A 27,684-nucleotide genomic window follows, 5' to 3' on the forward strand; every position below is an offset into this window, starting at 1 on the left:
TTTAAGTTCTTTTTACATCATTTTTGATTATTTTTTTCCAATGAGTAACCACTTATTTTAATATTATTTCAACAATGAGTTCATTAATACTGTATTTTTGGTGAAAAATAAAGTAAAAACTGCAATAATAAAATTAAAAAATAATAAGTACCTAACTAAAAAAAAAAAAAAAAAAAAAAAATGAAAATGTGGCGCTACCGAAGTGTCGCTTTTTATTCACTTTCAAAGTTTTTTGAAAAACGTACTCCTCCCCCCCCCCTCTTCACTCTAAAAAATGGAGAGAAAAGAAAAACATCGAAACCAAAACCGAAAACTGATAACTTCAGTAAAATCAATTGTAAAAAAAAAATGAATAAAAAAAAAACGTTGACTAAAACCAAGGACGATATTTTCCAAACAGAAACCAAAACAGAAATTGAGATCGGAAACTTCTCATGCAAAACTGAAACCAAATCCAAAACTGTAACCGATAGATATTTATCTGGTTTTAATGCCCTGTTTTTTTGAAACTTTTTCTAAAATTTGGTTATTTTTCGGAGAGTTATCAAGCTCCAACTTCTTTGGATATGGAATATTTTTTTTTAATACTTTGACCTTTTCTCATCGACGACGATTCTAATTCTATTAATTCCTTTACCCAACGACTGCATTTGTTTATCCATCGATTGCATTTGTTTATCCATCGATTGCATTGCTCTATCCATCGATTGCATTGCTTTATCGAACGATTGCTTTTGTTTATCCGACATTTCCGACAATTGTACTCTCGATCCCGACAATTGTATTACATTATCCCTTGATACCGACAATTGTATTACATTATCCCTCGATTCCGACAATTGTACTATTACATTATTCCTCGATTGCTTTTGTTTATCGGGCAATTGTATTTCTTTATCCCTCGATTGCATTTCTTCATCCGATAATTGCGTTTTATCTGAGGTAGGAACGGTTTTGTCGTAAACTATCATTAGACCTACAAACAATTAGCTACGTTAAATAAAGTGCTCCCTTTGTTGTTAGTATGTACCTTCTACCTAGTTATTTAAAAAACATTAACACGTGATTAAATACACAGTAAGTAGGTAAAATAGTAATCGTTACTTACCCCCGATGACTAAAATCCATACTATAAACTTGATTATCCAAAGTTTTATTTTGTTATCGTTTGAATCCGACTGCATAGTATTTAATAGCAGAATCAAACTACATACACTAAAATCAATTTGATTTCAAAGAAACTCAAATCGTTTGAAATCGTTTTCACTGAATGACGCTCAGATATCACCTAACCTTACCCCCGTTGCAAACAGACTAAAATCAGTATAACTACTCTAGAAAAAATAGTGTATGAGAGATTCCCGTATAAACCACGTTGAAATTAGACGCGTTTATCTAAAAATAATCAAGAAATCGAAAAATTATCATTGAAAATCAAATTAATGCCTTATTTGTATTAATATGTAGATTATTTAAAAATGGATTTGAAAATTTTCTCTTGCAGATATTAAGGTAGGTAGTCTAGTTTTTATCATAAGCGAATGAAAACATCCCACAACGCTTAGTCAGCATTGTGGAATTTTAGGTGGTGTCCAAAATTCGGACCACGGTTTCAGAAATCCATTTTTCTCGATTTTAAATATTTTGTGATTTTTTTCTCATTTTATCGAAATTTGATCTGATTTAGTATGAGGCTTAGTTTGTTGTTCGATTCAAGTGGTTTGAGTGGTGATGATCTTCTTCCCTTTCTTCGATTTACCTACTTTTCAGAACTCTATTGTGATTTTTAACGTAACCAGACGATTGCGCTGATGAAACAATGATTATGCTTATGCAGGGAAAATACAGTGATGTATTTTAAGTTCTTTTTACATCATTTTTGATTATTTTTTTCCAATGAGTAACCACTTATTTTAATATTATTTCAACAATGAGTTCATTAATACTGTATTTTTGGTGAAAAATAAAGTAAAAACTGCAATAATAAAATTAAAAAATAATAAGTACCTAACTAAAAAAAAAAAAAAAAAAAAAAAATGAAAATGTGGCGCTACCGAAGTGTCGCTTTTTATTCACTTTCAAAGTTTTTTGAAAAACGTACTCCTCCCCCCCCCCTCTTCACTCTAAAAAATGGAGAGAAAAGAAAAACATCGAAACCAAAACCGAAAACTGATAACTTCAGTAAAATCAATTGTAAAAAAAAAATGAATAAAAAAAAAACGTTGACTAAAACCAAGGACGATATTTTCCAAACAGAAACCAAAACAGAAATTGAGATCGGAAACTTCTCATGCAAAACTGAAACCAAATCCAAAACTGTAACCGATAGATATTTATCTGGTTTTAATGCCCTGTTTTTTTGAAACTTTTTCTAAAATTTGGTTATTTTTCGGAGAGTTATCAAGCTCCAACTTCTTTGGATATGGAATATTTTTTTTTAATACTTTGACCTTTTCTCATCGACGACGATTGCATTTCTTTATCCAACGACGATTCTAATTCTATTAATTCCTTTACCCAACGACTGCATTTGTTTATCCATCGATTGCATTTGTTTATCCATCGATTGCATTGCTCTATCCATCGATTGCATTGCTTTATCAAACGATTGCTTTTGTTTATCCGACATTTCCGACAATTGTACTCTCGATCCCGACAATTGTATTACATTATCCCTCGATACCGACAATTGTATTACATTATCCCTCGATCCCGACAATTGTACTATTACATTATTCCTCGATTGCTTTTGTTTATCGGGCAATTGTATTTCTTTATCCCTCGATTGCATTTCTTCATCCGACAATTGCGTTTTATCTGAGGTAGGAACGGTTTTGTCGTTAACTATCATTAGACCTACAAACAATTAGCTACGTTAAATAAAGTGCTCCCTTTGTTGTTAGTACCTAGTTATTTGAAAAACATTAACACCTGATTAAATACACAGTAAGTAGGTAAAATAGTACTCGTCGTTACTTACCCCCGATGACTAAAATCCATGCTATCAACTGAATTATCCAAAATTTTATTTTGTTATCGTTTGAATACGACTTCATAGTAGATATTTAACAACAGAATCAAACTACTCCAAAATTTATTTGATTTCAAAGAAACTCAAATCGTTTGAAATCTTTTTCACTGAATGACGCTCAGATATCACCTAATCTTACCCCCGTTGCAAACAGACTAAAATCAGTATACTCTAGAAAAAATAGTGTATGAGAGACGCGTTTATCTAAAAATAATCAAGAAATCGAAAAATTATCATTGAAAATCAAATTAATGCCTTATTTGTAGGTATTAATAGATTATTTAAAAATGAATTTGAAAATTTTCACTTGCAGATAATAAGGTAGGTACTAGGTAGTCTAGTTTTCATCATAAGCAAATAAAAACATCCCACAACGCTTAGTCAGCATTGTGGAATTTGAGGTGGTGTCCAAAATTTGGACCACGGTTTCAGAAATCCATTTCTCTCGATATATTCTGTGACTTATTTCTCATTTTATCGAAATTTTATCTGATTTAGTATGAGGCTTAGTTTGTCGTTAGATTCAAATGGTTTGAGTGGTGAGTGGTGATGATCTTCTTCGTTCTTCCCTTCCTTCGATTTACCTACTTTTCAGAACTCTATTGGGATTTTTAACGTAACCAGATATAGCGTTGATGAAACAATGATTATGCTTACCTATGCAGGGAAAATACAGTGATAACAGTACAAATGCGAATAAAAATGAAAGAATAATAATGTATTTTAAGTTCTTTTTACATCATTTTTGATTATGTTTTTCCAATGAGTAACCACTTATTTTAATATATTTCAACAATGAGTTCATTAATAGGCTACTGTATTTTTGATAAAAAATTAAGTAAAAACTGCAATAATTAAGTAAAGTAAAAAATAATAAGTACCTACCCAACTAAAAAAAAAAAAAAAATGAAAATGAAAATGTGACGCTATCGAAGTGTCGCTTTCTATTCACTTTCAAAGTTTTTTGAAAAAAGTACTTCCCCCCTCTTCACTCTAAAAAATGGTGAGAAAAGAAAAACATCGAAACCAAAACCGAAAACTGATGACTTCAGTACAATCAATTGTACGTAGTAAAAAAAAAATAATAAATATATAAAAAAACGTTGACTAAAACCAAAAAGATGATATTTTTCTGAGCAGAAACCAAAACAGAAATTGAGATCGGAAACTTCTCATGCAAAACTGTAACCGATAGATATTTATCTGGTTTTAATGCCCTGTTTTTTTGAAACTTTTTCTAAAATTTGGCTATTTTTCGGAGAGTTATCAACTCCAACTTCTTTGGATATGGAATATTTTTTTTATACTTTGACCTTTTCTCATCGACAACGAATGCTTTTCTTTATCCAATGACGTTTTTTATTAATTCCTTTGCCCAACGATTTCATTCGTTTATTCAACTTTTGCATTGCTTTATCGAACGATTTCTTTTGTTTATCCGACATTTCCGACCATTGTACTGCATTATCCCTCGATTGCTTTGACAATTGTACTACATTATTCCCCCATTCCGACACTTGTATTACATTATTCCTCGATTCCTTTGACAATTGTACTACATTATCCCCCGATTTCGACATTTGTATTACATTATTCCTCGATTGCTTTGATAATTCTACTACATTATCCCCCGATTCCGACAATTGTATTATATTATTCCTCGATTTCTTTGACAATTGTATTACATTATCCCTCGATTGCTTTTGTTTATCGGACAATTGTATTTCTTTATCCCTCGATTGCATTTCTTCATCCGACAATTGTGTTTTATCTGAGGTAGGAACGGTTTTGTTGTAAAGTATCATTAAACCTACAAACAATTAGCTACGTTAAATAAAGTGCTCCCTGTGTTGCTAGTGCCTAGTTATTTTAAAAACATTAACACCTGATTAAATACACAGTAAGTAGGTAAAGTATAGTAATCGTTACTTACCCCCGATGACTAAAATCCATACTATCAACTGAATTATCCAAAATTTTATTTTGTTATCGTTTGAATACGGCTTCATAGTATGTATTTAACAACAGAATCAAACTACTCCAAAATTTATGTATTTGATTTCAAAGAAACTCAAATCGTTTGAAATCTTTTTCACTGAATGACGCTCAGATATTATACCTACTCCGGTTGCAAACAGACTGAAATCAGTATACTTTGGAAAAAATAGTGTATGAGAGATTCCCGTATAAACCACGTTGAAATTGAACGCGTTTATCTAAAATAATTAAGAAATTGAAAAATTATCATTGAAAAAAAATCAAATTAAATGCCTACTCTATTAATAGATATTTAAAAATGAATTTGAAAATTATCTCATATCTTACTGATATTAACCTATTTTATCATCAACAAAAAGTGAAAACATTCCACAACGCTTAGTCAGCATTTTGGGATCTTGGGTGGTGCCCAAAATTCGTACCACGGTTTCAGAAATCCATTTTTCTCGATTTTAGGTATTTTGTGATTTTTTATTTTTTTTCAATTTCCTCTGATTTAGTATGCGACTTGGTCTGTCGTTCGACTCAAGGGGTTTGAATGGGGATGACCTTCTTCCCTCCCGTCGATTCACCAACTTTTCAAAAGAACGGTTATTGGAATTTTTAACGTAACTAGATGGCGCTGCTGAAACGATGATTATGCAAGGGAAAATACAGTGATAACAGTGCGAATGCGAATTAAAATGAATAATAATGTATTTCAGGTTCTTTTTGCATAATTTTGATTATTTTTTTCCATTAAGTACCTAACCACTTATCCTATTTATATTTTAACAATGAGTACATTTATACTGTATTATTGGTAAAAAAAAAATAAGGTAAAAACTAAAAAAAGAATTAGAAAATGTAACCGTTAACCATCGACCTTGCAGCTTATTCAGTTCGCTTTATGTTCACTTCTGGACAACGATATTATTTACAAGGTCGATGCCGTTAACCAAAACCAAAATTGAGATCGAAAAGTTCTCATGCAAAACTGAAACCAAAACCACAACAGTAACCAATGTTTACAAATATTCTGGTTTTAATGCCCTGTTTTTTTTGTTTTTTTTTGAAACTTTCTCCAAAATTTCGTTATTTTTTGGAGAATTGTCTACTCCAACTTTTTCGGAATATTTTTTTTATTGTTTGACCTTTTCCGCTCGACAGCGATTGCATTTCTCTATCCAACGATTGCATTTCTCTATCCAACGATTGCATTTCTCTGTCCAACGATTGCATTTCTTTATTCAACGATTGCATTTCTCTATCCAACGATCGCTTTTCTTCATCCGATAATTGCATTTCATCTGTCGTCGTCGAGCTGGAACAGTTTTGTCGTAAATTATCATTAGACCTACAAGCAATTAGCTACGTTAAATAAAGTGCTCCGTTTGTTGTTAGTAGTTATTTTAAAAACCGTAACACCTGATTAAATAGTAGGGTATAGGTAAAAAAAGTACTCATTACTTACGCACACCCACATACTGTGAACTTAGTTATCCTAAATTTTATTTTGTTATCTTTTGAATGCGATTGCTTACTCATTACTCGTACGTTCTTATAGTAATAACAACAGAATCAAACTACACGAAAAATTTGATTTCAAGGAAACTCAAATCGTTCGAAACAGATATATCACCTACTCCTGTTGCAAACAGATACTGAAATCAGTTTTTTTTTATAGAAGAAAATAGTGTATGAGAGATTCTCGTCGGTATTAACGACGTTGACGTAAGACGCGTTTATCTAAAATAATTAAGAAATTGAAAAATTATCATTGAAAATTAAATTAAATACCTAATGGATAAAGCATCCCACAACGCTTAGTCAGCCTTATGGAATCTTGGGTGGGGTCCAAAATCCGTACTACGGTTTCAGTAATCCATTTTTCTCGATTTTGAGCATTTTGTGATTTTTTTCTCATTTTATCGAAATTTTCTCTGATTTAGTATGAGGCTTGGTTTGTCGTTCGATTTAAAGGGTTCGAGCGGGGATAACCTCCTTCCCTCCCTTCGATTTACCAACTTTTCGGAACTCATATTCCAACCAATGGAGAATTCATACAATTTTCTTGAAAGGAATTCTCAGGCAGATGGCATTTTTTCTCCTTGTTTTTCCATGGCTGGTTTTCGAAGAATTAATTTGCTTCTCTCGGAAACAAATTCGAGTACCTACTTTGGAAAAGTATGGAGTTCAAAAACTTGGAATATAGTGAAAATATTTTTGATACTTCCCCCCCTCCCTTCATCAAAAAATTGAAATATCCAATGACATTGAAAAATCAAAAAATTGGCGTGTGGAATCTTAATCTCCCACTCCCCTTCCCTTCCCTCTCTTCTTCCCCCTCAAAAAAATAAGCAAAATCGTCAAATGCTTGAGATACATATATCCTGCCAATAGTCCTGATATTTTTCTTTCAATTTTTGTTGAACATCTCGTTGAAGTTGTTCGAAATATTTCTTCACTTTTTGAGTTTTTTCCAAGTTCAAAAAACTTGATGCTAAGAAAAACTAAAATTTGATTTTTAAAAAATTGAATAGCGTGATAGTGAAAGAATTATAATAATTGTGATTTTTCAATTTCTGTGACATAAATTCTTCTATATAATTTTTCTTTTCAAGAAAAAAACCCCCCTCGATCTTCCAAGAAATGTGAACCCCTCCCCTTCCTTCCTAACACTTGAAAAATGATAAAACGAAACCGCTGAAATTTTCTTCTCCAAAAAATTCGATTCTTTTTTCAATAAAAAAATTTCTCTCGCTCCCCTCCTATACTTATGGTTGACCTCAACCTCATACTCAATTTTCCAAAATTGAAAAAACAACAAAGAAATGAAATTAGGGAAATTTCAATCAAGTTTTTTCTGTTCCTGTGTCAGAATTTTTTTTATTCAAAATAACCCTACTTCTGAGAAAAAAAGCTCCTTCGAGGCTCGAACTTTCAAACAATGTGTTTGTCTGTCCCCTAAAATTTAATAAACAAACAAATGACTCGTTCGTTTGAAAAACCCCATCAATGCCAAAATTTACAAATTTTTTTTTACATACCTTAGGTACTGTTTTCGAAAAAAAATGTAACGATGAGAAAAACAAACATAAAACAGTTTTTTTTAAAAAATGAAATTTTTTATTGGCATTTTCTGAACGTTGGCTCAACACAAGTACGATTTGACGTTTTTGATATGTATTGGTGGTTTTTTTAACCCTTTCAGTCATGAATTTTTGATTCGCTGTATAAAAATTTTTTCATGATGGATTTGAATTCAGGGCATCATCCTGATCATTTTAGCTTTTTCCCGGACTCTCTAGCTCAATTATGTACTGAGATACAGCATGTCCACTGGAGTGGACACTGTGACTATGGGAGCTCTTTTTTCATTTTTTTGAAAAATGATTTATTGATTTATTCGGCGTTTAATGTTTTAAAACAACAAAAATGATGTTCACTTGAAATAAAATGAACCAAAACCATTATTTTCATGAGTTGAACACAGATGAACTTGAGTTTTTGCATTATACATGTAAATTTTTCTATTATAATCACTTGCTGATAACATATGTTCACAAAGCATTCACTTCTCATGAACCATGATTATTTCACATAATCACTCTCATTCTTGTGATCTAGACCATTAATTATATCATCTTTGTCACTGCTCAATAATTTTGAGTCTGAGGTTTTATCTCAGAATGCATACACTTTACTATCTGTAAGGGGGTTTTAACAATAATTTTGGGACATTTCATGTTGATATATCACTATAACTATTACAATTTATCAATATTTGAATTGAAATAGCATATACGCCTCAAAATTACATAAAACTCCTCAAAAATAGATTTTGAGTGTAACACTTTGGGTGTCCTGTAGTCACAGCGTCCACTCAGGTGGACATATTTTCTCCACTTTGCTCTGAAGTGATAACAAAAGTAAACATAGGCATGTAGCATATCGCTGGAAAGAGGAAACCGTGTAGAATACAGGAAAATTATTTCCAGCTTCCTAAAGTCACCGATAGAAGTGCTATGAACATTTGAAGTTGGCTGATTTCATTTTTGGCGTTTTCTCCAACCTGGATGCTTTCATACACGTCAACTAATTCATTATTGTGACAATAGAGTCGTTTTTCTTCGTTATTCTGCTTCTCCTTTCTTTCCTCTTTCCAATGATATGTCAGTCATCACTGTACGCTAATTTATAGTCTACCTAGAAGCATTCAAAGTGGCGTCCACTACAGTGACCGCTGTGACTGAAAGGGTTAAAAGTACCAATCAAATATTTGTGGGTGAGTATTTTTCAAAACCAGGGCACTATATGGGAACCAAATTGTGATTAAAAAAAATTCTGATACAGAAATTTGTGTCGTAATATTTTTTGAAAAATTAATTTTGGATTTTTTTCAATTTCAGTGAGTTATAATTTCTTATTCGACATTTTTTCATCACTTTTTGACGGAACTTACTCGATTTACACTTGAGAGAGGGGGGAGGGATTACATTTTTAAGGATCATTTTTTTGTCTGCTCAAAAATTGTTGCCATTTTTTATAATTTCAAAATCAATTTTGTTAATCATCATGAAATTTAAGAGGAAAAATGTTCGAATAATCTGCTTGTAAGTTTTTGCTCGAATGTCATTATTTCGTCCTATTCGGAAAATAAATACCCAATATTTGGCTATAAAAGTACGAAAATAATATCTTTCGTGGTTAAAACCTCCTCACTCTTCTCCCACCCTAAAAAAAAGGTAAGAGTGTGACGATAGACTCGAAAACAATTTTATTGCTGAAATATACCTACTATTACGAAGGATGGATTGAAAATGAAAAAATTTGCCTTTGTTCACATTGAAATAATATTTTAGTTACCTATTTGTTGAGATTTTTAAAAGTTTTTGTGATTTTTTTGGATTTTTTGGTGCTTACGAATCACTTTACTTTTTGGGTGTGAAAATAAATTACGATTTTCTTATTTTCGTTTCTTTTTGTTTCAACTTGAAATATTTCTACTTTCTGCAGCCCATCTCTGAGAAAAAAGAGTTCGAAGGATGTAGAATTACCAATCATGTTGCTTGTACTCGAATCAATTTAATATACCTACTTACTTATCTATTTATTACCTACCTTAATATACTTACTATGCTCGCGTATGTATTAAATTAAGAATTTGGCTGGTTTTGGCTTATCTAAAAAAAAAAAAAGCGTGAAATGATGAAATATATCGAAGAAATGGCGTGCTTAATGCTGTATATCCTTTTACATTACGTATACATTACCTTAACGAGTACAATCCTATACAAAAAATGCCACCAAACTTTTACGATAATGACGAGATATCGTTCATACAAAAATGGAGAACACTGCACCATCGACCACAAATAGTTCTCGAAATACTTCCCAATGTATGGACGAATATCGAGGTAGATTTCACCCTATAACCACAGAACCATTTTACTATTGCAAATGTTCACTTTGTACATGTACATACAGTAGACTCCCGATTATCCGCCCTAATTGGGGCTGAAGGTCTGGCGGATAACGAAAAATGGCGGATAATCCAAAATAACTTTTTCAGGGAAATTCGTTTCGTTTGGATGAAATTTTTTAAAAAACTTTCCAGCTAAAAAACGAAAAAAACATGATTTTTTACAAAAAATTTGAGAAAATGAGCAGAAATGAGAAAAATATGCATTGAAACGAGTAAAAAGACCAAAATATGCTAAAATATGCGCTAAAAACAGCCAAAATATGCAAATATGTGTGCATCCGCCCTCAGTAGGTCGGATAACCCGGAGGGAAGGGCGGATGAAATTGGGTCGGATAAGCCGAAGGGCGGATAATCGAATGGCGGATAATCGGGAGTCTACTGTATGTGATTCTGTATTTTGAAATTTTTTTAAACCAGAAACAAAAAATCTTTGTACTTATTTAGGTAGAACTATAGGTATTCTAGATATTTGTATTTTTTTTCCATTAGTGGTACCATAGGTATTTAATTTGTCAAAGGGATTCGCATCTATCGGTATTTTTGTGTTCTTTTTTTATAGCAAATAATGAACGCTATTGCGATGGTACATAAGATGCAGAGATTGACTATGAATAATTCCAACGTGATAGCTAAGAAAGATCAAAGCTATCCGGCTATATTAGAGGATTCGGAGGGTGGTGATGAGGGGGAAGGTACATAGATCCTTCTTAGCCCTGGCCTCTTAGCTAATGCCTGCGGTCTTTATTTTTGTTTTGTTTTTTGATACTCTTTTTCTTTTTCGTTTTGGCTTCGTATTTTATTACTTTGCATGATAGTGTGATGATAATGATGATGATTTTTTTTTTTGGCTATGCAATTGCTGGATAAGCTGGATATATAAAGACGATACATTGCTTTGAGGCGTCTTTGGCATGTTTCTAGCTCTAGCTTTTGTTTTAAGCACGTTTTTTTCTTTTCTTTCTTTTTTTTGGAGTGAACTTTTTTTTCAAGTGTAAGTTTTATTTTATCGACTTCGTGGAGAATTATCTTAAAGTGTACGATGTTCAGGAAGGATTATTAATAAGAGTTTGTAAGAGCAGGATTATGGTTGTACGAGAGGAAGTATTATAGTCCTTAACTATGTATTCATACGTATCTCAAATTCTTGTATAGCTGAGCTGTATACATGGATTTAAACGCGATTCGAGTTTTTAAAGTTAGTACAGCGACGATGAAGGAATTTCAGATGTGGTATTTGGGTATAAAATGAAGTCTTGATTGGAAAACACCGCGTAAAGTTACTCGATTGTTACCGAACAGTGATCGGTTTAAACGCGCTGTAGACCACTTCAAAACTATAATACCCGTCGCCCTTTGGATTTCTGAATATTTGAGTAAGTTTATCGGCTTCTAGTTCGATGAGATGGTAACGTATAGCAAGAGTTTCAGTGTACTGAGATATTTTAGGTCTTATCGAAGTTGGGGGAATATCTGAGCATCTTTGAACAACGTGTGTCGAAGAATGGCTTGGAATGAAATTTTTCTAAAGAAATAATGTGAAAATTATCAGCTGTAGGGTGTTTTTATTGAAATAGGGATGGGTAAATTTTATCAGAATTTGCATCTGAAATTTCGCAGTTCATGATAGAGAAGTTCTTCGAATTAAATTTTGGTTTCCTTCCAGAAAAGTATAACGATTTGTTGAGGGAAAGAAGGGGGGAAGGGGACATTTCTGTGTTGAAAATGTACCTAATTTTTGTTTGTTTTTTTTGGTTGGAAAATTTTGATTACATATTTGACAATTTGTTGTTTCAATTTTTCTATCCCAATTTTCAGCGACGACTTCGTCACTTTTCTGGAGTCATTTTATTCATTTTTTGACAGAAAATTTTCTTATCATTCGAATCTAGGTGACTGATGAATTGATTTGAAAAAAATTAAGGGAGGTTTGTATCAGAAACGTAAACTATTCTGTTCCAAAATATTTGACACGTCGACGATTCGTGAAATCAATTTTTTTATTACAAATTTTTAGTGATGAATTTTTTTACCTTTCTGAAGTAAATTTATTTTGTTTTTCAAGTACAAAAGTTTTGATCCAATACATCCTAGATGAATTGAAAAAAAATCAAGGGAGGTCTGTACAAAACGCAAAAAACCCTTACGATTGTCATTACATATTTTACTCCAGAAAATTTTGAATATTCCAGTTCAATCTTTTTAGCCCATTTTAATTTTCTGGGGATTTTTTTTCACTTTTCTGAATTCGTTTCATTTATTTTTTGGTGCCTACAGAAGTTCTTCATAATTTTAATATATACCTACCTAAATTGATAAATTCACGAAAAAATGATAAGGTTAAGGGTGAAGGCTGAAGGGTTCAGGGGGAGGGAGAGCCGAGAGGGGGGTATCAAAAATATACAATAATTTTATTTTATGAATTCAATTTTTTTCTCAAAAATTCTTTTTTTTGTATTTTTCAAGATTTTATCATAATAAAAAACACGTTTTTTTTGTGAGCTTCTATATTTTTTCCAAAGTTATTTTGATCTTTTCAATCGATTTTATCAAACTTTTTTGTAATTTTTCAATTTATCAGCAATTTTTTAGAATTGAAAAAATTCTGAATTTTATATTTTTTTCTACTTTCCACTTCAACATTTTCAATTCCTTTACTTTTAGAATATACTAAGTATTTGTTGAGAGTTGAGAAATGTTCTCAAACTTTTTCCAACATTTTTTCCATTTTAAAAAATCTTCCAACTTTTTTTTTATTTTGCACGTTTTCCAAAACTTATCAAAATTGTTTTGATTTTTTTGATTTTACGAGGTTTTTAAGTATTTTTTTTATTGTTGAAAATTGCGAGAAAAAACTGTTCAAACTATATTTAACATTATGTAATTCAAAACTGACTTTTGTTGGCCATTTTTCAATTTTCCAGGGTCTTAATCTTCTGTTGCATTTTCTTTCTCTCTTCCTCCTTCTTAAATACATATTTTTCAACTCACAAAAATTTTCTCATTTTTTAATTTATCAACTATTTTCGAGGATTGAAAAAAATGAGAATTTTTATTTCGAAAATGGGTCATTATTTTTCCAATTTTTTACATTTTTTGGATATCCGTTCCATTTTTGGAATATTTTCATTTTGTGGTCCATTTGGCCAAACATTTTTCGAAAACGTAGCTAGTTGAAATTTTTTTAGTGAAAAAGGAGTCGAATGAGACTGAAACAGACTGAAAAAAATGATCAAAATGATTTTAAAACTGAAGCCTTTCAAGTTCTTAAAAAATTTTCTCCATCAACTCAATCATTTGCCAATTGTCATTTCTCTTTTTTCCTCAAAATGAACTATTTTGTGAAATTTTTAAAAATCATCTCCATTTTTAGGGTTCATTTTATGGTCCATATTCATTATAATTTTTTTGAAGGTGTGGTTTAAATTGGTGGTGAAAAGAGTGCCAAAGAAAACTGCAATATTAGAAGAAAAATCTGAGGAAAATTTCAGAAAACGAATTGGGAAGCAAAAAAAATCAAATTGACAATGTTTCTTCGAGAGTGCTGAATCCTTTTTTCATTTTTCCTTTCATTATTTTTCTGTGCGTTTCTTTTTTTAAGGGGGGGGGGTGGTTTTTTGTACTTGTGCACTTTATATATTTATTTTAACTTTCTAATACGTTTCAATTTTGTCTTTACTGAAGTAGGAAATTGTGAAGGGAGAGAGGTAATTAATTTTTTTTATGCTTATTGGGTGTTTAAGCTTATCTTTTTTGATAACCCTAATGACATAAACAAACGTCGCTTATTAATTTGCCACTTTTAAAATCTTTTCAAAAATTTTGGATTTTTTAAAAAAATTTTTGTTGAAGTTTCAACATGTAACAATTTTTTTCTGTCTATTTTAGAATATTTCAATTTCGTTTTTCAAAGCTCAATTTTTTGGAAAGTTGTTTTACTTTACCTGGGTGGTTTTTTTTGAACTGATTTTTCTTCTTTTTTTCAAATATTTTCAAGCAATTCTCGTTATTTTCTTCATTTTTGATTTTTTTGTATATGTATTTGGGGGGGGGGAGCAATTAATTCTAAAATTTTATTATGATTATTTTTTTAGTCAAAATACGATATTTTTTAATTTTCATCATCGTCCCTCTCTCCCTCTCTCCCTCTCTCTCCTCGTTCGTCAACTTTTTCTCAACATTTCAATTTGATTTTTCTTTCTAAAATTTACGAAAACGCAAACAAAATAAAATTCCCAATCTTCGAAGATTTTAATTTTCTCAGCCATTTTGGAAGGGAAAAAAATCAGTGCATTTTCACGCGAAGCTATAAACGTGAAGCCGAGACGCATCGCTTCGAGACGGAAAATAGCCAATAAATAGCTTTTTTATTTGCTAAATTGAACCTATAAAACTTGCAACAATAAACCATCACGTTGAGCATAAGCGCCGGATGCGGTTATCTCTATCGTTATAAATCGAAGGGTTTAAGTGCTGAAAGGCTCGGATATATACGTAAGTAATATCTGGAAATGATCACAATGATGACCTTTCCATCAAACGAATGCGAAATACGAGACAGAGACACTATTGTATGAGGATATGAGAGGACAGGAAACAAATTAAAAGTAAATATGATGGGATCGTTTTGAGAGAAGAGAAATATCGTCGCGGTTGTGTTCAAACATATGATCAATTGTTAGCTTTTCAATACTCCATTTTCTTACATATGCTGGAGGAAAATAAAATGAAAGAGGGAAAGACAGACTCGGTACTATTGGAAGGAAATTAAGCACGTCGTAGATTTTTATATGCTGCATTAAAGGGCAACGAAAGAAATTCAAAAGAAGACTTATATTGGTCACATGTTGGCAATCAATCTTCGATAGGTACGATATGTAGGCATTTTACGACACCGGGACACGCTGAAATAAAATTTTCATTAATACAGGGTTCGATTATATTACCTACTTTGCCATATAATACTCTATTTGTCGAATATGTAGGCGGTTTTGAGCATTTTAAACCTATTGATACCCTACGTGTGGTGTGACCAGATGGAGCTCGTTTGAAAATTTTATATATTTGAACGAATTGGTAAATCGAATACCTACCTGTCTAGGGTTTATATATTTATACTCATCGTAATACGATGTCAACGAGGATACAGTGTAATTTGAAAGAAACTTTTTTTTCTAAAACGTTGAAATTTATCGTAAATGTACGAGTAGTTTGAACTGAAGAAAGTGTCTTATTTGCAATATCTGATTCGTGTATTTCGTACTTTGAATGGTGGAGCAAGCCTTAGGAGATTTTTTTGTTTTTTTGTGTTTTTTTTTGTTCTCTTTAATACAACAACGTCGATAATTTTTTTTCCTCGAGTAAAACTTCTGAAAAAACCCTGATAAGAAAAAAAGTTCAGTTGTAGAAAAAGTATAGGTAGGTATCTATTTTTTCGGTGCCACATTTTTACTCGAGTTAGTAGGTTTAAACACCAAACAAAAGAGGGCAAAATGTCGAAAGTTTTTTTACGTTGTAGAAAACTGATTAAAAAATTTTTCAATGCAGGAGTAGACCTATCTAAAAAAAAAAAGCTTCGGATTAGGCTACATTGAAATAGATTTCGAGTATTTGGAAAATTTATTCGTTGAAGCGAAAAATGTGATGATATGTTTTCATCTCTTCTATGCCTCCTGTGTGGAAAATGGTTAACTCGACTGAAATTTATCCCGATTAAAGTATAATAAAAAGGATTAAAAATATGAAAAAAAATTACGACTGTGGGAAAAGTTTATTCGTACGTATTACGAGTACTGTACGTATTTCTCTGTCGTGTGAATCCGGATGCTGGAGCTGAAACGTTGTTCGAATATTAATGCGAAAAAATCCACACGACAAAGTGTCCTTTTGTGAAACCCATTCGATAAAAAGGTTTCGCTGTATACGAAACAAATATTGCAATTTTTTTGTCAATTGTTGTAGTTGTGTTTTTTTTTATTTTTTGGTACGTTTTTGTGTTTTGTAGATTTTGATGGTTGAATGTTTTTTTTTCTCTCTTTTATGTCGCGGATTCCATGTTGGTTTTTTTTTTGGTAGATGTTGTAATCTGTGTGTAATGTAATATGTATTACGTGTACGTGTGATGAACTGGAAATACGTTGGTAGTTGTAGTTGATGGTACGATGTGTTGATGAGTTTGTGTGTTCGTCATCCTTATCCCTCGCAGAGATTATCGTTTAATGTTCGTGTTGTGGAAAGTTGAAGCTTTTAAAGGCCGGGTATTGAGAAGTGAGGAATGATTTTTTAATAGGGGAGGGAGAGGGGGAGTTTAAAGATATAGTTTTTGAGTTTGAATGTGGGTAGTTCTTCATTATTACTAGTCCACTATTTGATTTCATAATATTCAAAATTGACGGAATTATGAGACTTCTGATAAAAAAGGGATGAAATTTTGAAATTTGTGCCAATTTTTGAATTTTTAATTCAACTGAAAAGATGCTTGACTCTTCTTTTATGAGGGGACTTTCACAACTGGTCAATTTCGATTGGGTTGAAATTTGGCTCAACGATATAGCGTGTTGCGCAGATCTCAGAACCAAATTCTGAACTGTTGAAGTTGATTTTTCGATTTTGGGACAATTTTGGAAAAGGGTTGATATTTTTAATTTCCTAAAAAAAAACACGAAACCTTAGATCGCACCTACTCTGGTGGGATGAAATTTTGAAAATTAGTTTAGCCTACACCCAAAAGTTGGCCTTCTGAATCGATTTTCACAATTTTGGAGACAATCTGAAGCCTCCAGCAAAAGTTGATTTTTCTCCAGCAATTTTGAATCGCTTCAGAATGATTTGTAATCAACTTCAGGTATTGAAAAACTCAAATTTGAAAAAAAAATCGAAATCGTCAATTTTTGCAACAGATTACATGAAACTTTTTTTTAGCTACATATACTTACCCGAATTTATTATCGCGCCTTCTGGAGAAATCGAAAATTGCATTGAAGGCTCCGGAATGGCCCGAAATGGTGAACTTTGATTCAAAATAAATATTAGTTTCAGGACTAGATGATTTTCATCATTTTAAACAGGCTGAAAATGATTCACGACTCGATGTATGGTTACGCAATTTTATTTCCATGTCTTCTGCAGAAATCAAAAATTGCGCTGTATAGGCTCTGGAATGCCTCAAAATGGTGAAATTCGGATTGGGGAGGGGGGAGGTAGAAGGGCTATAGACAGGAATCAGCTATTCATATCTACAATTTTTTTTATACCCCTACGAATAGAAAATTTTTTATTTTTTGAATTTTTTCTCATAAATCTGCTGGTCAAAATCACACTGGAGGTGTCCATTTGGAAATAATTTACCTGAATTTAAATTGACTTGTGAAACTACTTAATTAAAAATAACCAACAAATAAATTTTTAGTTATTAAATTCATTTTTACGCTTTCTGGAGGATTTAAAAATCGCATTAGGTTCAAGACTAATTTCCATTATTTTCCTGAGTAGATACATTTTTTTTAAAATTAATTTTAATCGATGAGAATAATGAATTTTGGATTTCCAAAAGTTTTCTTAAAATCGAAAAATCAAATTGGCTAACTTAGATTTTGGCTATGGAGGTTCAGACCATGCTTTGTCCAAAAATCGTGGCTCTGATCTCAAACGGACACCTCAAGTGATTCGGTTGTTAATTTTTCTATGACTTTAGATGATCCAAAAATTACATAATTTGGGTCCGCTAATTTAGTTCGATTTTTTCATCAATTTCTTTCGAAGATCTTGTCAAATAATCATCATTATTTCTGCCTGAAGGAAGGTCTCGTAATTTTCGTAGTTTTGAGATTTCATATACGAAACTCTGAACTCCCTATTAGTGCCCTTGAACATGATCTAATTTCCGAAAAATCAAAATGAAGTATAATGCATAGCTTGCAAAGTTTTTGAGGGTGCTCAATTCCCAAACATGTATTCATTTTTTGACACAATCCCAAAATTTTCCTCTTGCCCCAATCAAAAAAAAAAAAGAAAAATGATGTCGATCTCTGGCCTCTCAAATATTTTTCAGCTCTTTTCAGGATGTCTAATGGTCATGAAAAAGTCATGAATTTTGCTCGAAACACACTTGACATTTTTTCAAAAAGCCCATAAAATAAAATATAAAAATGAAAAATTTGTTAATTAAATCAGAAGAATGATAAGACTGAAATACGTACTACTTACCTACTACAAATTAAAGAAAAATTCATTGTAATTTCAAATTATTTAATTTGTTTTCGGGGGGGGGGGGGGTGTTTTTATGCGGTAAAAATGTGAAAAAAATAGGTCATGAAAAAGGCATGTCTGGGAGTTTTGTCACACACTCTGCTTATTTATATTTTTAAGAAAGGTGGGCGATGGAGGGGGGCTGAAATGTCGAAATAATAAAGCGTTCTGTAGTTTTTCAAATGAAAAGTCTAGTAAAGAAATCTGCAGAGGGAAGATAAAGGAGAAAATTCTTATTAAAAAAATCTAAATGAAACTGAGAATACAAATAAATTCAAATACTTGTAGGTAGTTATTTTGAAAATTTTACTGATTATTAATTCATGTAGATAAGTATTTTGTTACCAAAAAAAAAAAAAAAAATATATTTAAAAGGAAAAAAATTAATTGTCGTGAAAGCACTGTCAAGTTGTTGGAAAGGAATACCTACTTACTTGAAAAAAGAATTGGAAAAGTATTAAGTAATTAGCTTCGAAATTCACAAAATATGGTTTTTTGGAATAATTATGAGTTTAGTTAATAAGTACATTATAATTAATTTTTGAGGAGTAAATTTTTGAAAATTTCATTATTTTTATCTGGTTGTGAGGGCTGAGCCCGAGGGTATGTGGAAAGAACTGGATGGAAATCGAAAAAATGAAGTCATATTTGTGTTTATGACTTTTGAAGACATGTTAAGTACCTATTTGATGTGTCACACATGACACAACTTCGTCAATATTTCTAAATTTTTATCTGAATAAGCAGGAGGGGGAGGGAGTGGAAGTGGTCGGATCGAAAAAATGACGTACTTATTCAGAGACTTAGATTACATATTATTATTTCAGATTTTTATCATACTCTTCAGTTTTAGTTCTGTTTCCATAGTTCAGGCTTGGGCAGGATTTAAATCCTTTTGGATTTAAAATCCAAAAATCCTCAAAATCCGAATTTTATATTTGAAATCCTTTTTCTTCAAAATCCTTCATTATAAAATCCAAAAATTTTTGTTGCAATTAAAAACGTTTCAAAATTTTGAATCTTTTTCAGTTTTTTTTTTTTTTTTTTTGTTTTTGTCATATCTACACCGAAATTTTGAATTTTGGATTTTCAATCCGCTTTTTGAGAAGATTTTGGATTTCGGATTTGAAATCCGATCTCTGAAAGGATTTTGGATTTGAAATCCAATTTCGCAGGAGATTTTGGATTTTGGATTTTAAATACTTTTGAGCCGGATTTTGCCCAACCCTGCCATGGTTGAACTTTCAAAACACAAAAATAAAATTATTGAACTTCCTAAAATGTTCATTCAATGACCTTTCAAGTTGAAAAATTCGTTCTGATCAGCTTATGGTTGTTTAAAAGAATTCCCTCTCCCCTTTCTTTGAGGGCAACTGAGGATCAACCGAGAGAGTTTTTCTAAATTTTTGAGTGTATAACTTCGAAAAAAATGAAGCAAGACAGAAATACTCCAGTATTTTTTAGTTGAATTTAAAATAAAATAGCCTTCCTTTCATTTTTTTTTTCTTTGTAAATACATACAAGTAGATAATTTTAAATACCTACTTACTCATCAAAAATTGCACATTGTATTTTGTCAACGTTTTTAGGTCTTGACATAAGGCCCTGTAAATACATTTTCAATTTTCAAACGTTCATTTTTGGAAAATTTTCTTTTAATAGATTACTCACGAGTTTATTCTAAAAATCAAAATTTTATGAAATTTAATGCTGGATGAGATCCGGTCAAAAATACTTCTGCTAGGTAGGTAGGTACTAAAAAGAAATCTGTAATCTATATTTTAAAAGTTTGTTTTTCATTATTTAATTTCGTCAACGATTTTTTCCTCTCCTGATTACATTTTATTGGTTTCAATTTTCTCATATCAAAAATGCCTCATCTCTTTGCTTGTTTTTGTCTACTATCGAAAGAAAGAATAATACTTAAGTAATAATTTCACTAATAAAAACAACCTAGGTACTTTTATGCAAAAATACGAATATTTCTTCAAGTACGACCGACTATCGACACGATCAAAATCACCAAGCGTCGGATGACCCAAAGGAATTTTCCAAAATTACTCCTCACGGACTCGAATAAAACGAGCGAGCCTTCGGTATAGGGCTATAGATACGAGTTGATACGAAAAAGAAAATTAATCATAAAAAAATGATGTTTCATTGGAAGAAGCCCTAAAGCGTCTTATTAAACGAGCTTTTCAGATAAGTTCGCAGAAAATGGACGTAAATTTTTTACGTCAACTTGTTCGAGAGAAAATAAGTTATCTAAAATGTGTTTTTTCGTATTTTTTTTCTCGCTATAGCTACGATTGAACTAGGTAGTATCTTAAATTGTTCCACTAATCGACTATCTCGACATCTTCGAGAGAAAGACCGGGGTAGTGAGAAGGACGAGGGCCGAGGGGTAACTTTCCTTTCGTATCTTTTAAGGACGAAAGTGTCAAGTGTGACGTGAGATTGGTGTCAATATTGGCGACACGACTCGTATTTTATCCGGATGGACTGGAGAGTGAGGAAGAGAGAAGAGAGATAATAAATTAATCTACTTATCTAGTAAAGGGTTTACTTCGTATTGTTTAAGAATCATTTTTTACGTATTTTCATTTTACTATACTATATACTGCAGTAGGTAGGTAGGCCTATCGAAGTAGATGAATTGATGAGAATTTGAGCATTTCGTATAGCTTTATTTTTTCGTATTTTTTTTACTATAATCTTGAGCTGTATTATTTTTTTTTTACCGAGTTTACTTGTATTTTTACTCTCGTATCACTTTATAGCTATATAGTTTTATTTACTCATTTTTTTCCTCTTTCTTTCAAAAACACCATTCTAATTCATATTTTACAGTAGCTAATTTTTTTTAGCTCGATTTTAATTTTACGACGATACTAATTGCGTATTTTTTTACGTTTTTTTTCTTCTTTTTTTCCAGCAAGCGTATCATGCAGCGGCAGTAATACGTCAGATGCAAAAAATGGCCTTAGAAACCAACATAACAAATAGCCATAATTTAGCCACCTTGGCCAAGCCAGAAGATGATAACTTGTCGGATTTCGCGTCCTCTCCGGCGTAACTGCTCTCTCCGTTCGTGCGAAAACAAAAAAACGCCGCTGTCGTCGATTGTTCAACGAAAAATTTTTAAACAAAAAAAAATTATTATTTTTCACTACTCGGATATGGTAAATTGTTACTATAGGTACTACGATCGATGCTCTGGTCGAGGTTAATTTAGAATGGTTCGGCGATCACGTCTCGGGATTTTGGCAGCTGCCAGGTGAAGCTACGAGTTTGAGGAAGTGCCTCAAAAATGGGGTGAATTTTCGAAGGTGAAAATATTGGTTTTTTGATAAGGAAACGAAAGGTCTTTTGTACTATGAATTTGGCTAAGAAGTCGAATTCAGATTTGTCATTTTATGTTTTTTTTTTTTTTTTTTTTTTTTTTTTTTAATGTTAGATTGTTTTTAATTTTGTGCAGTGATATGAATTTTTTGGGATTTTGAAGAGAGAGAGAGGGAGGTTTTTTTTGCCTCTTTTGATAGAAAAAAATATTTAACTTTTCAAAAATTCAGCATTTCGTTTTGCTCTTTTCTGTTTTTTATGACAATAATTTTGAAATTGACTCCTTTTCTCACCCTTTCGCCAATTTTGGTTTTTAAACATTTTTCAATTTGGGACCTCATTTCTCAAAAAAGGATATAATTATTCGAGTTTTTTCACGATTTGTTGTATTTTAAATCCCAAATTATGATACTCAAGTATTTTTGATAGATTTTTTTCTTCATGGGAATAAGCTGGTGATTTTAAACTTTTTTGTTTGATTTTCTTTAAATGATTGGAAAGAGGAAGAAGAAGAAGATTATTTATTGAGGTCGAGTTTTTAAATTGCTCTGGTTTTTCTTTTATTGAATCGACTTCAGAGTACTACAATACATATTTAAAGAGGGGGTCGATTTGTTTGATTTCTCTAGCAACCTTCACTGTTGCTGTTTTCTAGCTGGAAAAAATGCTCAATTTTCAAAAACCGATCACTTCGTCCTCCTTCCTATTCTTCTCTCCTCTCCCCAATGAGTTTTTTGAAATTCGACACTTCGAGTAAAAAGACTCAAAAAGAATTTCATTATGCAATTTTTCAACAGTTCTTGAAAATTCCAAATCACATGATTGAAAAATTCAGTTCAATTTTTTTTTGTTTTAATAGAAAAATTTTGATAATTCTTCGTTTGTATTTTTTTTTCGCATTTTTCAATGAGAATATCTTCCTTGCGTTCTTCCTTTCTGAATTTATGTGCATTGTGCCTACTTTTTGTTTCTTCTCTATAGTTTTTTATCACTTGAGACCTAATCTCTCCCCCCTCTCATTGGTTAAAAAGTGAAACGGAAACGAAAACCTGGATTTTTTAAATCAGATATTTTTTTCAATTTAGGAGATTTTTCCAAAAAATTTTCAGTGTTGCCATTTTCTGATTTGAAAAAATGGCTCCATTAAAATTGTTTAAAATGATTTTTTGATTAGAAATATGTATGTTCCAGTTTTTTGAAATGTTTTCCCATTTTTCTTTCCGAATTGGCCTGGTTTTTGTTTCTTCGTGTGTTTTTTCACTCGAGGCTGAGACATCCTCCCCTCTACTGCAAAAAATTTGAAATGAAAATTTTTTGGAATCGAATGGTTTTTTTTCTGTTTTTTTTAAAATTTATGATTCATTTTTTTTTTTGTATGCAACTTTTGGTGTTGCTATTTTTCTGATCAAAAAATTGTTTAATTTTAAAACCGAACTTTCCATTTTTTTCCTTTTTTCAATTTGTTTTTTCGCTAAAACCGTCCTCTTCTCCCCTCCAGCTCCCTTCACAATTGAATCTTTAAAAAACTTGCAATTTAACAGATCCACTTTTTTTCTTTTTTTTAAATTTAATAATTAGATTTTTCCAACCAACTTTCGGTGTTGCCAACGAAAAAAAGCTCATTTTTAATTATGAAGATCTGAGACTTACTCATCCCCTCCCCTCTTCTCGTTCAAAAAAGTGAAATCTAATTTGAATATTATTAGTTTATTGGATTTTTCTCCAGTAATTTTCGGTGTTGTCATTTTTTAGATTAAAAAATTTGTTCAGTTCTTGAAAAAAAAAGCATTCTTATGGTTGAATTTTTTAAAAATGAGTAGTGTAGAGACCATGGTTCAATTTATTCTAAACTTTAAAAAAATGAAGTGATAAGAATTGAAAAAAGAAACATTTGAAAGAAAAATTGTAAGTTTTTTATTTTACTTCAAAATTATGCTTAGAATTTTTCTTTTTTTGATTTTGAAAACTTTTTAATAAAACAAAAGACTTTAAAATGTCTCTAAAATGTGAGCTATTTTTTTTTTTTTTTTTTTTTTTGTAGTTGGTATGGCAACTTTGTTGATAAGTTGAATAATTTTTAGATCTTGTGAGACATTTGCGATGAAATGAAATTAACATTTAAAAAAAAATTACCTATTCTGAAGTTCAAATTTTGAAAAAAATGAACGAATATTGTGAATTAGTGGAATTTATTTCTATCTCAATGAAATGAAAAAAAAAGTTGGATGTTTGATTTTTGTACACTTTTTGGATTTTCAAATAGGTAAATTTGAATTAAAAATTTTGTTCATTTTATAAAAATTTCTTCCATCAAAATTTTTTTCAAAACTGTACCTAATTTAAAGAAAGAGATTGAACATTTTAGATCTGTGAAAATACTCAGTTCATTACAAAAGGAAGCGAAGAAGTGATTTTCAACAATTTCCAAACTCAACTTAAGTATTTTTCAACTTTTTAAGTTTTTTTTTTTTTTTTTTTTTTTCATGTCAAAATTGTGGAGGGAATGGAGATGGTAAATTTACGTAAGAATAATACACAATTTCTACAAAATCATTCAACTTGTAGTTTCGACGATGAATTTGTTACAAGTAAGAAAATAACCAAGAGCGATGAAAAATTGGAAAATAATTTGTCATTTGACTGATCTAACACGACAACTTCAATATGTGAAATTGTCGTAAGTAAATTGCCTTTTTTCGGTATCGAGGGCGCTCTTTAAAACTATTATCTATAGTAAGCTATTTCATAATGTAGGTGGGCTTTTTCATCTACGAGTAGAGATAACATATTTTCGAAAAGTTGAAACGAATTTGACGATGTTAAAATGACAAACTTATTGTATGTACTTACTACTACAGTTTCGTTTGATATTTTCGATTTCTTCTGGGCTTTTAAAAGTTTCACTTCGAGTGTTGGAATACTTCGTTGTTTTCTAATTCAATATTTCATTGTTTCTTTTGCGAAGAAGATTATTATTCGAGGAGTACTTACGTATTTTTAATGGATATCGTCGTTTTTTGAAATTGTAATTTCTATTCTTTGAAAATTTCAGCAACTCGTGGCTCATTTTAAATTTTCAACTCGAAAATTTTTTCATTTTGAATTTCACTTTGTTTCTCGACTCGTTGTTCGTTTTCTTTGGTAATTTAAAATTTTCAAACGTCGAAGACACGTTTGGTTGGAAAGCTTTTTGTTGGTTGCCCTTTAGTTGTATTCTCGAGAACAGCGAGTTGTTTTTTATTTTTTTTTTTGATAACTTTTTATCAGCGCCTTGCGCCGTATTGAATTAGGAATAGTTTTTTGTTTTAAACGACGTTTTAAATTTTTTATATTGGAATTCTCCATTTAGAAAGTTTCGCGTAAACGAGTATCGGTTCGTTTAAAATGAAAGCATTTTTTTCGTATTTTTTTCGGTATACTTCAAATGGAGGAAGAAGTAGGGAAGGTCGAACTATTGATGCGTTTATGAATCGCGAAGAAGGGCATGTTAAAAAAAAGTTGGAAATTTTCGGCGATGGAAAAAAAATACCTCGATAATATGAAAGCTGGGTTAAAAGTTGAAGTATTCGCTAGGGATTCGTTCATGTATCGGAGAAAGGTTTTATAATGATTTATCTCAATTACATTGACATTTTTGCAGCTTGTAAAATATAAAAAAAAGTATAAAGTTTTGACGCGTTTTATTCACCTATAATAACGAGACTCGTAATAACCTTTTAGGTGCACAAAATTCCAGAGACTGATCGCTATATACAGAATAATATTTCGAAAAAATTTGGGGGTATTTGTGTATGTATTTTTAAACGACTATACGATGTACAAATAGAAAAAAAAAACTATGTGAAAATGACGGATGGTTTATCCAAGTCAGTTGTTTTTAATTACGTGATAATTTAGTTTTTATTTTTTCTCCTTTTTTTTCCTCTCTTGGCACAACGATGTAAATAATTTTAAGATGAGTTCTTTTTTTTTCTTTCTTTTTCAATATAATCGTATGCTTTGTTAGCTCGACAAGTGAGTTTCTTTCGTCTTGAGATTATGTAAACGAATAAATAAAGTACACAGCAAACGATCGAGAGCAGAATTCAGCGATGAATGATCATTTTGAGAGTTTTTTTTTATTCCATTCGAATGTACATATTGATGGAATTTTTATCGTTTCGCCACAACTTACTTAATTAGAGTACCTATAGTTACCTTTTTTTCTTTTTTCTTATGTAAATAATCGTTTAATAATGATCTTTTTAAATAGTTTATTTGTAACATTCCAATTTATCGTTTTATATTTCGTTTTTACTTTTTTTTTCTTCTGTTATTACAGCCATACCTTCTTTTTTTTTCATTATCTATTTAGAGACAATTGTTCAATTGAGTGTCATATTAATTTTTATGATGAAAAAAAAAAATTGTTACTTAAATACATACTACGTGATGCAATATGATGCTGTGTAATAAATCAAAATAAAATTTAACCATTTTCAACGGATTTTTGTTGGATTTTTTACCTAGGGCTACTATTAGTGATTGTGTAGAAATTTTGAGCAAAAAAACATGATTTTTCAGCCATTAAGTGGAAACAATTAACGTTAGGGAAACTACGACATCGAAAACTTGACACTTTACGCCTTGAGTATTCTCTTCACAAGCATCACCCCCACTCTAATCGATAAATGGATGCCAAATTTGGAATCTACAACATCGAGAACCCAACAATCGATATGTCATACGCATAAATTGGTTAAATTTTGAAAATGGTTCTAAATATAGGACAGTGGCGCTATCTGTAATGTAAAAAGTAAACTGCTTAAAAGAGAACAAATTTTGAAAATAAATGATGCAGCGCTGCAGACGGCCAAAACTGGAACTTCTTTTGTTATAAGTAGTCAAAAATACTTTGTAAATACACTTTTCTATTTGCCAAAATCAGGATTACAAATGAACTTCTCGTTTTCACCGCATGAAGCGCTACATCGTAAATTTGAAAATTTCAAATTTGTTCTCTCTTTAGGAGAGTTGTTTTACCTACCATGCTATAGATGGCGCTGCTATCACATTTTCAAAATTCAGCTTTTTGCCCGAATTAAAGCCAAATATGGGGTACAGTGGTACAAGTAGTCGATTATCACTAATTAAGCATCGCTGATCACGTCAAGCTCGTTTATTTTTGTTGATCGAGCTTTTATTTACCTGAAAGTTCAACTTTTTTGAAAAAAAGCTCAATTTTCGAAGGAACTTTGAGCTTTTTGGCAGAACCAAGGCCGGAAACGGATTCTCCGCATGTCAACCCCCCCCCCCATTCGTACTGTTTGTACAGCCTAAAAAGCTCTTTAAAGCTCGCAAAATTGATTCAAAAGTTCAAAATTTAAGATGCAGCGCTGCAGGTGGTGAAAATGAGAAGTTCTTTTGTAATCCTAATTTTGGGATATAGAAAGGTGTATATACAACGTATTTTTGACGATAATAAGAGAAGTTTCATTTTCTGCCACCTGAAGCGCTGCATCATTTTTTTCAAAATTTGTTGTCATCAAAATTGAGCTTTTGGGACTTTGAGCTTTTTGGCAGAACCAACACCGGAAACGGATTCTCCGCATGTCAAAACCCC

General features: G+C 31.3%; 3 protein-coding genes and 2 long non-coding RNA genes across 8 annotated transcripts in view; 1 reads left to right on the forward strand and 4 right to left on the reverse strand.

Moving 5' to 3' along the window:
- CaMKI (Calcium/calmodulin-dependent protein kinase I) overlaps positions 1-26,568 on the forward strand; it is a 481,648-nt gene extending 455,080 nt beyond the window's left edge. For 2 of the 4 annotated variants that reach the window (XM_065361814.1, XM_065361816.1), the window contains 2 exons: positions 11,056-11,188; positions 21,676-26,568. In XM_065361814.1, coding sequence (XP_065217886.1) covers positions 11,056-11,188; positions 21,676-21,746 — 204 coding nt within the window. In that variant the 3' untranslated portion in view covers positions 21,747-26,568. The remainder of the gene's footprint in view (positions 1-11,055; positions 11,189-21,675) is intronic. The other 2 variants (XM_065361817.1, XM_065361818.1) reach the window with 1 other exon arrangement.
- LOC135843804 (uncharacterized) lies at positions 243-1,461 on the reverse strand. Its single transcript, XM_065361823.1, has 2 exons — positions 1,109-1,461; positions 243-976 (listed from the first exon to the last, which is right to left on the reverse strand). Exons 1-2 carry the CDS (start codon positions 1,182-1,184, stop codon positions 582-584), a joined length of 471 nt encoding a protein of 156 aa, XP_065217895.1. The 5' UTR covers positions 1,185-1,461; the 3' UTR covers positions 243-581.
- LOC135843806 (uncharacterized) lies at positions 2,099-3,169 on the reverse strand. The gene is made up of 2 exons (XM_065361824.1): positions 2,981-3,169; positions 2,099-2,856 (listed from the first exon to the last, which is right to left on the reverse strand). The coding sequence occupies exons 1-2, from the start codon at positions 3,054-3,056 to the stop codon at positions 2,480-2,482; spliced, it is 453 nt and encodes a 150-aa protein (XP_065217896.1). The 5' UTR covers positions 3,057-3,169; the 3' UTR covers positions 2,099-2,479.
- Positions 4,306-5,210, reverse strand: LOC135843808 (uncharacterized). The gene is made up of 2 exons (XR_010558384.1): positions 4,965-5,210; positions 4,306-4,841 (listed from the first exon to the last, which is right to left on the reverse strand). It is a non-coding gene; the product is annotated as an uncharacterized LOC135843808 (long non-coding RNA).
- LOC135843807 (uncharacterized) lies at positions 5,702-6,906 on the reverse strand. Its single transcript, XR_010558383.1, has 2 exons — positions 6,483-6,906; positions 5,702-6,332 (listed from the first exon to the last, which is right to left on the reverse strand). It is a non-coding gene; the product is annotated as an uncharacterized LOC135843807 (long non-coding RNA).
- Positions 26,569-27,684: the final 1,116 nt, after the last annotated feature.

The sequence above is a fragment of the Planococcus citri genome, chromosome 4 (genome assembly GCF_950023065.1).
Source record: "Planococcus citri chromosome 4, ihPlaCitr1.1, whole genome shotgun sequence".
Classification (NCBI taxonomy): domain Eukaryota; kingdom Metazoa; phylum Arthropoda; class Insecta; order Hemiptera; family Pseudococcidae; genus Planococcus; species Planococcus citri.